The following is a 15,205-nucleotide window of genomic DNA, read 5'->3' on the forward strand; positions in this document are numbered from 1 at the left end:
TTTAATGGAGCATAGCAGCTCATTTTTAGTGTGATGTGATTATTTAATTAAAGCAGCAAATTAAACAGAATTAAAGTTTGCCTGCTAAATTTTTGTTGCAAGTAAATGTTAAAACAGTCTTGTCAAAAGATGTTTACATACACTACCGTTGAAAAGTTTGGGGTCACCCAGACAATTCCATGTTTTCTATGAAAACTCACACTTTTATTCATGTGCTAACATAACTGCACAAGGGTTTTCTAATCATCAATTAGCCTTTCAACACCATTAGCTAACACAATGTAGCATTAGAACACAGGAGTGATGGTTGCTGGAAATGTTCCTCTGTACCTCTATGGAGATATTCCATTAAAAATCAGCTGTTTCCAGCTAGAATAGTCATTTACCACATTAACAATGTCTACACTGGATTTATGATTCATTTAATGTTATCTTCATTTAAAAACAGATTTTCTTTCAAAAATAAGGACATTTCTAAGTGTCCAGGATTTCCAGAACCTACAGCATCTCTCTTGCCATCGTTATCATGTTGTCAGAACCTTCTCCACGTCCAGTTTTTACATACAGAATTGTACACTACCAGTCTGAAGTTTGGACACACCTTCTCATTCATTCTTTTTATTTATTTGTATTATTTTCTACATTGTAGATCAATACTGAAGATTAACACTTTTTGTTTACAATATAGTTCTGTATGTGTTCTTTTATAGTTGTGATGTCTCCATTATTAATCTGCAATGTAGAAAATTACTAAATAAAAGCCAGTGAATGAGATGGTGTGTCCAAACTTTTGACTGGTAGTATACATGCTGAAAAAGAACTCCTAATTCCCTGAACATTGAAGTTGACTCAGTTTCTAGAATAAAAGCTTTCGTTAGATAAAAATAAGCAGACCACGCCACAGAAGATTGGTCAGTCTGTGCAATCAGTGCATGCTCTCTCCTTTCTTGAGTACAAAATGATCTAAAACACACTTGCTTGAATAGAGTTCACCACGTTTTTGTGCCCAGGTTATGGGATGATGACGGACGGCACTACAACGTTCGTCAACGCATCAGCCTGCACTGTCAACTTCTTGCCCATGAACGCTCCCATCGTCTTTGACCTCCCCAACCCCAGGACCACATGACTAGAGGAGGCTCGCCCCCAGACCCCTACCACCAGCCAGGAGAAAGGAGCCAGGAGGGGTAGGTGAGGACGGCGGGCAGGACGGACCCAGTTCTGTAAATATTACACAGGTGTGTGTTTATCGCCACACCTGGAGACTGTAACTGTGGAGGCGAGGGACGGCTCTGCCTCACACTTTAAATATTATTTCATGTGCCGTCGTTTATTCATCTCAACACTGAAAACAGATGAGCGGTGAGACGCTTTTATACGCGGACAGATGGACGTTTCTGCATGTCCTCTCTTACTGCACTGACAATCTGATGCGGCTCTCAGAGACACTAAAGACTCTTTTCCCTTCATTAAAGTGAACAGTGGAACAACCTCGTCGTTGGGAGACTTTTGGTGAAGCCACGACTCCGCAGCAGCAACGGAACATTTGCCAGGGGGATTTCACAGAACCTTTCCCTCTTTGGACTTGTAAACATTCATTTCCCAACTTTTTCCTAATTCCCCCCAACACACTACACTTTCCATCACTCCCTTATCTTCCTTCTCTTCCTCGCCCCTCGTCAGCCTTGGAGGATGCTACATTTTTTTTCTCTTTTTTTTTTTCATTTTGCCAGCATGTGTGTGAGATCAAAGGGAGTGTGAGGGCAGCGAGAGGTCTCTGCCACAGGCTGTGTGAAAGTCGGGGTGTCAAACATGTTGACACTGCTCCCCTGGGCCTCATTACAGCCCTCAGTGAGCCTCTTAACCGGCTGAGAGGAGACTCAGAGGAGCTTCCCTCCTCCTCCCCTCTGCTCCCTTCATGTAGCTGCCGTGTTACTCTTCCTCCGCCTTTTCTCTCCATCCCTCATGCTGCGAATGACTAGCTCAGCTTTTTAGCTACAGCTGGGAGGCCTGGCTTTCTGGACTTGCAACGGACGGCAGGTGAAATGCAACGTACAGGTGCTACGTGCTGAACAGTCACGCAGGCGAACCTCAGCAGCAGCGGTGGTTGTTTCGAGGAGACTCCCTTCTTGTGTGTTATTGGTGGGAGAGATGGATCCTTTTATCCTTTTTCAAGAGGAGCAACGCTCTAACTACATGTACTGTAACTAGTCTATGTAAATGTTCTCTGTTAAAGAAAAAAAAACTTGAAGTTTTTCTTGAAGATTTTCTTGAAGTTGTTGCTATGCTTTTCAAAAAAAAAAAAAACTTGTTAAATATTTGTGTCCAGAAATTTGTGGTTGTTACATTTCATTTGGTCTACTTCTTAGTACTGTAAATGCTTATTATAGTATTTTCTTCTCTGTGCAGCTGCTCGGCCCCATTTGGTGATTATTAACTCTTTCATGTCCTTAAGCAGTTTGTGTTTTTAAAGAAAGAGCTTTTCTTTTTTTTTTTCTCTTTGCTCTGTTTTCTGAATATGGCTGTTCCCAGTAAGAGTCTGAATGTGCTTAGCATAACAAGACCACGTCACACTTTGATCTCCCTGCACTCCGACATTATGTATGAACGTTCCCTGGGGCTGCAGTTTACTCCTGCTTCACTCGCACTTCTTCAGCACATCAGCATTCATTGCGCCGGCTGATGTGTTAATGTTTCCAAATGGGCAAAAGAGGAAAAGCAGCGGAATTGCTCACCAAAAACCGCCTGTGTGTGGAGAATGGTGGGATGTGGGCGCACTTGTTAGAAAACGGATTGATGCCCGAGTGTGTGTAAGTGTTTGAAAGTGAGGGCATTTTAGCTGATGCAAGGATGTTTAGGGTTAAAGTTAGAACGAGTAGAAAAAAACTGATTATACAGTTGGACACACATGTCTAAAGCTCAGTTTGTGAATCAGCAGGTCCTTGAACATGTCATGAAAAAATTCAGGTGCTATGCATCAATCGCAGTGTCTGGAGAACACTGAACAACACTGAAGAGGTTTAGCTAATAAACTGATCCAGGTAGCAGAAAAAGTCAGGCAGCTGCTTAACAAATATAATCCCTACAAAGCCCTGCTTTGTTTCAGGATGCTAATTTAATGTGGTCTAAAAATTCTGGGTTGCATGCAGAAGCCCACAGGTGGTGCCACATGGACAATGGAATTAATGTTTGTGAACACAGACACAAAAACCATGAATTGGCTTTAGTGTGGCAGCATCAGTGAGCTGGTTAGTTAGTAACTTAAATCTCCATTATGATGAATTAGCAGCCAGTTCCACCAGATTAAAGTCAGTCGGGCCCATTTAAAGATTCCAGTTCCACCAGAGTAGTGACTAGAGCTGCTATAAAGTCACTTTTTCAGTTGACTGCCAAAAGTAATCAGCATCTATTCTTATAAATCCAAAATCAGTCACTATCAAGGAATCCATAGCAAGCCACATTGTCCCACTTTCTATCCCAGCTAGAATGCTGTGGGATAGAAACAGAATCTCTTTTGGACTGCTGGTTGGGCAACACATTTGAATCTGGAATATAGAACATTTTAAACGGATTTGTCTTTTGCTATTCCGCTACCAGTTTATTAATCAAGTTTAATAAATTATTATTAATAATAATTAATAAGATTAACAGGTGGATTAGGAAAATAATTATTTGTCGCAGCCCTGGTCGTGACCTTTGAATGAGCCACAGAACAACTTACAACTAATACCACAACTAACCTGTTGGATTTACATTGCTGATGGAAGTGTTAGAGAGGAGAAAGCTGCTACATGACGAGGACGTCCATAAGGCAGAAAAATGACCCTTGTCCTCAATAAGTTTAACCAATCAGTGTTGAGAGATGCACAGTGATGTTACAAAGGAGTAGGTACTTTTTTCTATCCTTAAAGAGCTTCTACAGGGGCAGTTCTTGCTGTCAGAACACGTGCAATTACAAGCCACCAGTTAAACGGCCTGCATATTCCTAATGTGGAAAATAGCCTGTTGTATGAAGTTACAGACAACTGTGCACACTCACCTATGGGCAGTTTAAGAATCACCAGTTAACCTCAGCATGTCTTTGCACTGTGGGAGGAAGCTAGAGCACCTGGTGAAAACTCACACAGGGAGAACATGCGAATTCCACACAGAAAAATCTGCTAACCACTGCAACACTGTGCCTAATATAATTAAAAGAAGAAAAGCACTCAGAGAGCGCAGTACTCCACCAAGGCTGCTCAGTCGTATCATTTCCGACAGATGAAATGTTTAAAATTTGCGGTGGATTTGTCGTAGGAGGCAGCTGATGTAGTGTTCACTTGTTATCATAGTTACAGTGATGTCGTGCTGCTTTCTCACAATGATACAGAAATTACCTCCCCTGTAATTTTCATCCAAATCCGTTGGTCCGTTTTTGAACAGTGTTGCTACCAGAGAGACAAACTAACGCTGATCGTCACAAAACTCCGCTGCATTCCTTGGTGGAGTAATAAATAGAGTCATTACTGCAGTCCAGTATCACTCTTACTTACATAAAGTCAAAGTATAAATAGTAGTCACATGTGGACAGCATAAGCAAATGAAGGCTGTTTGCTAGGAAAGGCAGATAACCACTTTACACACTTGTCTTTTAAACTGAAGACCTGTTGTCAGTCGTTTTTTTTTTTTAATCTGCAAATAAATGAGACTCGACTTTTGGTGCAGATGCGTCGCATTGGAAAGGTTCTAGAACAGGAAGAGGTTGTACCTTCAGAGCAGTTTATATAGGGTATATTTAAGTTTGGTCTTGCTTTCTCCGCAGTGAATCCCCTTCATAAATTGGTTGTGGAGGATCAGAGGAACAAGTGATGGCTGTTTGTCAAACACCTACACAATATACCATTAGATTTAAAGAACGTGGAAGGCTTCAGTGGGACACTGTAGATCAGGGTTAGTAGTTAGTAGTAGGTTTGAATGTAGCCAGTGGCAGGTCCATACAAGCGCTGTGCAGGGCGCCTGTGTCTATGTGAGTGTAGTGAAGACAGTAAGAAGGAGTTCTCAGCCTCATCATTTAAAACACAAACCTAATTAGCATCAAGAAGAAAATGTTCCAACAAAGGAATAAAGGGAACTATTAAAAACCAAAAGATGGGAGGAACTTTCATCTCTAAGTTTCATGAAAAGCTGTCTGTTTGGTCCGATTTTCCAGTTCCACTCCTCATTTAGATGCCTCTCCCTTTGATGCTCTTCTGCTTCAATAGCTGTGTTGTGTTTCCTGTTTTATCCAAGAAGAATAAAAGTGCTGTACTATTTCTTGAATCATTTCTTGAGGCATGCTTAAAGGAGTTAATGACTTCTGCTACTCAGACAATCTGCATATGAAGAGTTTTGTTCCAAAATGAGATATTTACTGTTTGAAAAAAGAAAGCCTTCACAGGCAGAATGACTGACAGCTAAGACTTGAAAGTAGACTGCAGCGCTACTTTTTAAAGAAGGGAACTTGTGTCCTTGGTGACATTTTTACTTGCTGGATTTCTATATTTCAACAATATTAGATGCTTATAAACTTTTTTTTGTTTTTTGTTTTTTTTTTTAAATAGATGTATAGCATTTTGGAATAAAAGTGTTCATATGGTGTTGTATTTTTGCCATTGTTGTTGGGGACTTTTCCATTTTTTTAACTGTACAGTAAGAAAATGAAGACCCAACATCTCCTGGAGACAAATATGTAAAATACCTTTCTTTCTTAAAAACCATAAAGGTTCTGCTGGTTCTGAGATTCTTCACCAATTGAATAAAACCTTATCTGTGACCAGTCAAGGATCATGTTTCCTTATTTCCATCTTCTCTCATCCCTTTTGTCTCTCCTCTGCCTTTTTTGTTCTAGAGAAAAATTGAGGCGGAAGGGAAACTTTTCTCGTCCTGGTTCTTTCCTTTTGTTCCAATCAAAGATATCTGTGTCTCGTATCAATTATAGAGCCCAGAGCAGCGAGTTAATTTCCACTAGCTAAACCCTCGCCGCTCCGTCTCTGTCTCCCATTTTGTTCCGCAGGTCTTCCACACCTCTGCACATTCTAATAAGAACCTCGTTCAAATAATTACATTAGTAATCCCAGGGGAGACTGGGTAATTTATTCGCGGACGGCTTTTTACTTTGCCATTAATACAACTAGCTTTCATATGCTCTTGTCTTCCTCCAGCTCTCTCCCTCCCTTTTTTTTCTCACTCTGCCTCTCCAACCACAATGCTGAGCTCTTTTTCTCAGTTCTGATCATCCCTTTCCCATTTCCATCTGCTTGTCCTTCTCCTTGCCTCCTCAGATAATGATTCCCAGCTCTCTACATTTTTCTCCCCTCTCTGAGTGCTACTGTGTATCTTGCTGTGCTTGCGTTTCCTTTGAATGAATGACAGACATCCTCCCCATCCCCTTGTCATCCATCTCACTTCACACTTCCCATCCAAAGAAAAGACGCGCCCGCTGCTCCTCGTCGTCTGCATTGTTAAAAAGGCACTTTATTTGATTGGCTTTGGAACACAAATCAGTGTCAAACAGTCAGACAGCCGACAGAGGATGGAGAATACAGTGAACAACTCTCAAATCATTTATCAATCTCTCCTTGTTAATCTTTGTTTTTTCTTGTTTCTCAGTTCAATTCCCTTGATGAGTCCATTTGTCATAACGGAGGCAGATCACATTTGAAATTCTAAAGTGTTGCTGTCAGGGCCACATTAACCCATCTGTGGGTCCAGGGGCAAAAATAAGCTGCAGGCCCCTTCCCAGGATACTTTGTTAGAATTTGTGATAATTTCACATATAAATATATTAAAAGCAATAAAAGCATAATGTGAGATTATGTATTGAAACTATTAAAAATATTTAGTTCAGAAATTTGGTTTGAAACCGGTTTGACATAAAACTAAGACATTTAAATGAAGTGTTTCCAGAGTAACACCTCACAATGGTAATCATTCTGTTTTTTGTTTGGAGCAATATCTGTGTGAGTGGACACTGAAACTAGTTAGTAAAATCAGTTTCAGTGACCACTCTGGTAAATCAGGTTGGTTCAGCTGGTTATCTGCCTTCCTGGGATGTGTGCTTTTCCTTCACAATGCAATGATTCAATGCACAGAGCAGCATACAGAGGTTCCACTGCTACTCATGTGAGTTCTGACAGTCACCACAACAAGAAAAGTGCTCAGAGAGTGCAGTACTCTGCCAGGGCTGGTCATTACCCCATATGGCATTGTCAGAAATGTAGCTTTTTTTTTTCTTTTTTTTAAAAAATGTAGCATTTGTTTATTAGTAATTGATGTTCAGAAATCACGGCACCATAGAATGTGTCCATTTAACATAGATGTACCCACAAACAAAATGACTTTGCGCTGAGCACAGCCGTGTGTTATGCATGTGTACGTTCTGTACGTATACCAAATCGACCTAAATATGTAGTGGGTGGCGGGAATTGATGATATATTTTATCAATTGTTCCCTGCATCATTTCTGACGGATAAGTCCTCGTGAGTACACAGCGGTGGATTTGTAGTACAATCACAATCATGTGATCGTCAGCAGGCAGCTGATGTAGTGTTCACTTGTTGTCATAGTTACAGTGAGGCTGTGCCACTATCTCACAATGACACAGAAATCTTTTACAAATCCATGGACTATAAGTCGCATCACTGCCAAAATCTAATCACTTGGTCCTTGTGTCATTTCTGACCTTCCCTGAAAATTCATTCACACCTATGGACAATTTAGAATCACCAATTAACCATGCATGGTTAATTGGTGATTCCATGGCATGGAGTTTGCATGGAGTTAAAATGCAAACTCCATGCAGAAAGATCCCAGGCCCAGGCCAAGATGCGAACCAAGGATCTTCTAGCTGTGAGGCGACACTGCTAACCGCTGTTCAGCCCAAATGCAAGACAGTGACTGGAAAATGCCAAACTTTCAAGGTGAAATCATGCTCAGTGCCAGAGGAAGTATCCATAATTTTATTTCAGTAAAAATCAGAATACCACAGTGTTAGTCAAGGTCCTTTAAGTAAGCATTATTAAGAATGGCCCATTTCAACATAATATAAACTGACAGATGACAAAGTAAAGAAAAAACAACGTGTACTAGTAAAGTGGTAAGCCACTATATGCCACCACTGGGTCTAAAATCTCCCCCAAATGCTCAGTTGGGTTGAGATTTGGTGACTATCATATAGATAGATAGATAGATAGATAGATAGATAGATAGATAGATAGATAGATAGATAGATAGATAGATAGATAGATAGATAGATAGATAGATAGATAGATAGATAGATAGATAGATAGATAGATAGATAGATAGATAGATAGATAGATAGATAGATAGATAGATAGATAGATAGATAGATAGATAGAATTCTTACCTAAGGATAGAGGCATTGTTATTCTGGAAGAGACCATCGGGATAGAAATGTGTCATCACACGATAAAGGTGATCACACAGAACCACTGAGTATTGATTTATAGTGACCCTTGTTGCAAGTCGGCCCAGATAAACTGGTCTCCACAGCATACTAGATCCACTAGATCCACTCACTATAGGGGTCAAAGAGTAGAGTTTGTCCTTTGTGGGACTAATTTCAGTTACTTCATGTACTCTAGGAAGCTTGGTCTGTTCACTATATTTTTATTATATCTGAATTTGCAAAGTAAATACTCACTATAGCTTTGAAACTAAATGTAATGGAGTACAAATCTAATTTATCCCAAATGTACATACTCAAGTAAAGTACCTTGAATATGTACTTGAATAGATTACTTCAGAACTTACCCTCCACCACTTTCTGACAACATAATGGGTATTCCCAAACATGACAAGAACCTGAATTGCTAACAGTCAGTCAGTAGTGCACTCTTTGTTGGCAGTACTGGTTCTCAACCCATGCTGAGGGGAACACCTTCCCAGGGGCGTCAAGGTAAGACATAGTTACCACCAAGATGCTGTTTTATCCATTAAGGACAGGAATCTTAGAGCATATCATCATACAAATGCAACAGTGTTGAATAAATCTGAGTCCTGTGGAAGCTGCTGGAGGTGTGTCAGTGAAGGTCAGTGGAGGAACATCCAGAGGAAGCTGTTGTAGCAGATCTTCCCTGTGGTGTTGGCGTCAAAATAAGAACTGATGTGGAAGAACTCCTCTTCCGACAGATTCACGCTGAAATGGCGCAGCACCTGCAGGGCGAAACAGCAAAAGTTGGAGCATGTGTGTGTGTGCAACTGTGTGTATTCTGGTGTATTGTGTGGGGATTTAGGAGACATCATCCCTAACCAGGTTGCTAATTGTTTCTATCGATTGACTCGGGGAATGTCGTCCTCAGTAAATTGTACAGCAGGTAAATGGCAGGGACAATAAACCAGGAGTGTCAGCTGCTGCTCTCCTGGGCCAAAATGTCAGCGTGGTCTTGTTACAACCTTCAGCTTAATTGAACAATTAAAATTACTGATTGGCTGTCAAGTGAGCAGGTGTGTGTGTGTGTGTGTGTGTGACTTTCCAAGCCTGCACACTTGAGCTTCATGGATTTCCAGTCACTCGTCACTGCTCTCCTTCAGACATTTTGATAGAAAAGACACAAGTGGAGCTCAAATGGGCGCATCAATAATTCACAAAACGCCCGTCTGTCCTGGAGCGTTTCACCTCAGACAGGTGGAGCTCTGCAGGGCAGCGTGTCGTAGCTCACCTCACCTTCCTAAAGTCCTGCACAGCGACGCTTCCTGTGCGAGTGCGGTCAGATGCCAGGAAGCAGCGTCTGATGGACGTCCAGGATGAGCAAACTGTCTCGTAGATCCTCAGCATGACCTCCACTCCATCTGTACTGAGAATCCCCAGGCTCATCTGGACCATCACAGGATCCCAGCGCAGCACAAAGTACCAGGTCCACACAGGAACACAGGAACAATGAGAGAGAAAACAACAAGTAGAGGTGAGAGCCCCCACGCTATCAGTAACATTTCACTTCTCCACAAGCTGAGACTCTGAACAAAGTCTTTTGTGTTCTGTGATCAGATAAAAGAGGTTTTGTCTGTAAACTCGTGTACAGGCACACCATCAAATCAGATACCATGCAGGGGGTCTCTGTGATTTATCACAGATGGTGGGTTCGGTTGAGACAATGCAGGTCTTTGTGATTCCAAAGTTGGTTTGGAAGGTTGCAGCTCGTGGGTTGCCAGATTAGGCCCTCACCCACACGCTCCGTTGAAGCTTGGGGCTCGGCTTAGTCGCTCAGCAGGGGTCCTTTTAGAATGTGCCCACCCGTGTGTCATTGTTCAAAGCTTCGTATACACCTCCCCATGCCAAAAAAGCACCGCCACGCACCGAACTTGTCCAATTTGCCCGTCATGGGAGGTGATAGTCAAGAGCCTGAGGGTGGGAGGTCCCTGCTGAGTTTACACAATCTGGCAACCCGCCGTCGCCCATCACCACCCCCTCACATTCCAGAGCCATCCCTCCCCTCACTTCACTGTAACCTAATTTAAACTTGCAGCCAATAAAACTACAATAGATCAGACCTTAAACAGAGGGAAGGAGGAGGACTACAGAGTTAATTTGAAAAGAGCTAATGTGCTGCTCAGCATGAGGATGTGGAGCTGAAAGTACATATCCTGTGTCACAGTTTCACATCAAACTTGAATTGTGATCATAGAAGCAAAGTCAAGTGGGTAGAAAACAGTGACAGCCCCTACTTCACCCAACCTAACCAAATCCAACCCCTGTGCAACATATTATACACGAATATATCCCTGTAATGTTAATCATTAGTTATTTCAGGACAGAGAAGGGTTTCTATCAATACTGAAAGAATAATCAACATAAGAAGGCTGCAGCGCTATTCGGTTTACCTTCTTTTGACTTGTATGAAGGTTTACAGTGTTGTTACATCTGCTGAGACATGTCCCTCTTTCTTTTTTCCTTTATTTCTCTCCTCTCTGTTATACTTGTAGGAGGCAGGTAGGACACATCGGAGGCACCACACTGACAGCAGCAGTAGTCAGGGTACAGTAGCCCAAATGTGCCAATAGTGAATGTGATAAAACTGCTGTTTTCTCTGGAGAATAAACAAGTGGGAAGACAACACCAGTGTGGTGGAGCTGGGGCAAACAAAGCTAAAGTTAGCTCAATTAGAGCAGAGTTTGCAGCCACCTGTGATGACTGTACACTCTAGATAGGAAACACAAAGACAGAGACATCCTCTGTTTTACTAACCATTGCAAGCCCAGATTGCAGTCAAAAACATCTGCATTTTGTGTTCATGTTGGATTGGTATTTATAATACATGAAAATGTCAATTTTATTACCGCCCCAAGCCCCTCTATGGTCTTCCACATGCAGTGTGTGTGACAATTTTGCTACAAGGACTGTAGTGTGCATGCACAAAATTTATACACCACTGTTCAAAAGTTTGGGGTCACCCAGACAATTTCATGTTTTCCATGAAAACTCACACTTTTATTCATGTACTAACATAACTGCACAAGGGTTTTCTAATCATCAATTAGCCTTTCAACACCATTAGCTAACACAATGTAGCATTAGAACACAGGAGTGATGGTTGCTGGAAATGTTCCTCTGTACCCCTATGGAGATATTCCATTAAAAATCAGCTGTTTCCAGCTACAATAGTCATTTACCACATTAACAATGTCTAGACTGGATTTATCATTCATTTAATGTTGTCTTCACTGAAAAAAGTTCTTTTCTTTCAAGAATAAGGACATTTCTAAGTGACCCCAAACTTTTGAAGACTTGATTTATGATTCATTTAATGTTATCTTGTTGTGAAACCAGGTGGTTCAACAACTACAGTAACAAGCTATCTGTTGGATAGCTCAGTGATTGGTGGTACAAATCCTGGTCAGGGCGCAGTTGTCCAGTGAGGACCCTTAGGCAAGCCTGTCTACCTATCTCATGTTGTATCTACTGTCAGAGGGACGTGGCATCGGATCAAAGTTTGTGCTAAAATTAAACTATAATTGCCATTATGGTTGTGGAGCTGCCAGTTTACACAATAAAGGCTGTGAATCTGCCATCTCTGTTAGTGATGCTGAAAATAAATAAAAATTATATCTATTTCCACCTATAGATCACTATGGCTATGGGTTTTTTAATTGTATTTTTATTTCTCTTTACTGAAATGGATACTGATTTGAGGAATTAATGTTATCCTACAGAAACCTTTCACTGTTTCTGTCAAGTGACTCCAGTCTTGCAGCTGCAGAGGTACCTCCATGGTCTCTCATGTAAGCAGAGTCCACAGTGAATCTTTGCTTTGTAACTCATTCATCAAGAGTAGAGGCTAAACAAGTTCATGTTTGTAGGGAACTGAGAGAAAGTTTGAAAGCTGATGCATGTTATGACCCCAAATCAGTGGTTCTGGTTAAACTTCACAGCTGTTCACCAAACCCATGGGCTGCACAGAGGCTCGGTAGTTTGCACTGTCGCCTTGCAGCTAGAAGATCCCCAATTTGTGTCCGGGCCCGGGCCTGGGATCTTTCTGCATAGAGTTTACATGTCCACAGTCTAAAAACATGCTGAGGTTAATCGGTGATTCTAAATTGTCTGTAGGTGTGAATGTGAGTGTGATTGTTTGTCTCTACATGTAGTCCTGTGATAGATTGTTGACCTGTCCAGGTATGCCCTGCCTTCACCCTAAGTCAGCTGGGATAGACTCCAGCCCCCCGCCACTCTAATAAGGATTAAGCAGTGTACAGATAATGGATGGACAGATGTAAAACCCATTCATTGTCTTACACGAGTTCAGACAGACATTAAAATGTCTGTTTTTACCGATGCAGTGGGAAGAGGGAGCCTTCGTCGCTCAAACGTCCTCATGCTCTCTGCTGGTTTTAGGTTCAGGAGGAAGTGACGAAGGAAGCTGTGATATGAAACATGGCCATTATTCACGATGTCCAGTTTCCCAGCCAGATGTTTGAACTGATCTTCTGTCATCTTAATATTAAGAGCCTGGAGGATCCCTGCAACACAGCCAATGTCATTAGCATGCACATTAACGTACAGCATCTAGAAGGTATAGCTCAGTGTCACATATGATGCCTGTGGGTTGCCTCTTACCCAGGAAGGAGGCAGTGCTGATGTGTCCCTCTCGTTGAGGATCTAGCTCAGTGCATTTCCTCTGGATCTCCTTCCAGCAGCGCTGCACCGCCCCACGCAGCCTCCTCTCCACGGTGCCCAGCGGGCTTCCTGTTTCCGGCCTCCCCACTGAGGCAGGACGCCTGGAGCTGCACTGGGGGGCAGACTGGGAGAAGAGTGAGGAGAGGTGAAAAGAGGGGCTTCACAATGCAGAAGTAGTTAATAAAGTTGGGCACCCCTGTAGCTCAACTGGCTGAGCGGGCGACCCACAAACAGGAGCTATAGTCCCCGACTTAGTGGCCATGGGATCGAATCCATGGTCCTTTGCTGCAGGTTCTTCGCCCATTCTATCCCCATGTTCCCAGGCTCTTTCTCTCCACCGTCCTATATAAAAAAGCCTAAATGTTGGCAAAAAAACTTTAAAAACCAAAGAAGTTATTGATGTTAACCAAACATGATGGTCAGGTTTAGAGCTCAGAGGAGTCGGACAGCTAGGAGGATGAACCGGTGGAAGGAGATCAGATGATGGTCTGATATATGTGTTGAGTTGCTACAGGAACCTACATGCAGTCAGCTGGTGATGCAGATAATGCATAAATACGTTTTTATACTTGATCCTGTTGTGCTGCCCAGTCTGTTTTACATTGCTGGCACTGCAGGAACACACATTAAAAAATGATTAGCCTGTTGAAATTTGTTAAAGTTTTTTTTTTACAGAGAATATCCAATCAATCAATTAACATTAATTCCACTTTGATTTCGCCAAAAATTTAAGTGATTTTCTCCTTCATGATGGGACAGTGTCAGACCAAAATGCACTTGTTGAGGATCACATTTAACTGAATGAAGTTTAGAGTTTCAGAGCTTTAATATGTAGCTGTCATTTAGAAAATAACTTAACAGTTGTCTTATTTTTACTAACAGAATGTTTTACTTTTCATATTGCTCACAGCTCTTCCTGATAAAAACCTGTTCTTCTGACTGAGGTGGGCAGCATGCCATCGATCCATTTTGTGTGAAAGAGGAGTCAAATGATGCGTCAAACAGCCTCTTTTATGAGAGTGTGCTCAGAGCCTGGAGAAGAAAACCTGGTTAACATAAAGACCTGATGAACACTGTCATGATGCACAAGATCTCTGACTGGGGTTTTAGGTTTTGCTGAGCCAGTTAGCAGAAAGAAAGCCTGGCTGTGTGTAGCGCTGTGCCTTTGCAGCTTCAGGATGTGCAGTGGAGTTATAAATGCAGTCTTTGGGTAGGTGCAGAATTTTGACTAAGGTTGAAATATTTTCAAATCTTGCAGATGCATCTTTGCCTCTGGGAAATTTGTGCCCACTCACATCTTTGCATTTCCCTTACAGGCATTTGTACCAAAACTCTTCACAGTCTGCACATGACCTAACACTTGTTTTTTTGTTTGCTTTGTTTTGTTTGCTTTTTTAGCTCACTAATGGCTCTGAAACTGCCTGCACTGAGTTTTAATGCATGTTTTCACTGGTTATATGTTTGTGCGTCACTTGTGAGGATGCAGTGCGATGTGTTGAACATGTGCTGCAAATGTAAAAATGCACATTATGTTTTGTGCAAAAATCTTGCAAATAAGGGTTTCATTTAAGCAAACAAAAACACATTTTCTGCACAGTAAATGCATTTGCATGTTAGATATCCACATAAGTGCAAAAAATAGCTCATTCTGATTTGATCTGAAAATGTGGCACACAGCAAAGGCTTGGACACACCAGTGAAATGAATGTATTCCAGTGGAACTTATGGGATCTTCTTTCTACAATTCTATAATTTGACAGTTTCATTTAGCAGGCGCTTTTATCCAAAGCGACATACATCTGAGAGTAGACACAACACAAGCAAGTAAGCTTAACCTTCAGGAAACTTTACCATATAAACTGTTCACAACTAACAGACTGTCTTTACTGTTGACCTTTGAGTGGAGAGCTGGAGAACACAAAATAGATGAATGATAAATCCAGCCTAGACATTGTTAATGTGGTAAATGACTATTCTAGCTGGAAACAGCTGATTTTTAATGGAATATCTTCATAGGGGTACAGAGGAACATTTCCAGCAACCATCACTCCTGTGTT

At 41.6% G+C, this 15,205-nt stretch overlaps 2 protein-coding genes across 2 annotated transcripts in view; one reads left to right on the forward strand and one right to left on the reverse strand.

Moving 5' to 3' along the window:
- The window catches only part of mpped1 (metallophosphoesterase domain containing 1), a 102,881-nt gene extending 97,087 nt beyond the window's left edge, over window positions 1–5,794 (forward strand). Inside the window, exon 7 of the mRNA XM_023299778.3 lies at window positions 1,011–5,794. Coding sequence (XP_023155546.1) covers window positions 1,011–1,129 — 119 coding nt within the window. The 3' untranslated portion in view covers window positions 1,130–5,794. The remainder of the gene's footprint in view (window positions 1–1,010) is intronic.
- A 757-nt stretch (window positions 5,795–6,551) lies between these two features.
- Window positions 6,552–15,205, reverse strand: part of efcab6 (EF-hand calcium binding domain 6) — an 82,998-nt gene continuing 74,344 nt past the window's right edge. The window contains exons 27-30 of the mRNA XM_055006864.1: window positions 13,089–13,272; window positions 12,804–12,991; window positions 9,705–9,854; window positions 6,552–9,193 (exon numbers count right to left, since the gene is read on the reverse strand). Of these exons, the coding sequence (XP_054862839.1) occupies window positions 9,071–9,193; window positions 9,705–9,854; window positions 12,804–12,991; window positions 13,089–13,272 (645 nt within the window). The 3' untranslated portion in view covers window positions 6,552–9,070. The remainder of the gene's footprint in view (window positions 9,194–9,704; window positions 9,855–12,803; window positions 12,992–13,088; window positions 13,273–15,205) is intronic.

The sequence above is a fragment of the Amphiprion ocellaris genome, chromosome 21 (assembly GCF_022539595.1).
Source record: "Amphiprion ocellaris isolate individual 3 ecotype Okinawa chromosome 21, ASM2253959v1, whole genome shotgun sequence".
Taxonomy (NCBI): domain Eukaryota; kingdom Metazoa; phylum Chordata; class Actinopteri; family Pomacentridae; genus Amphiprion; species Amphiprion ocellaris.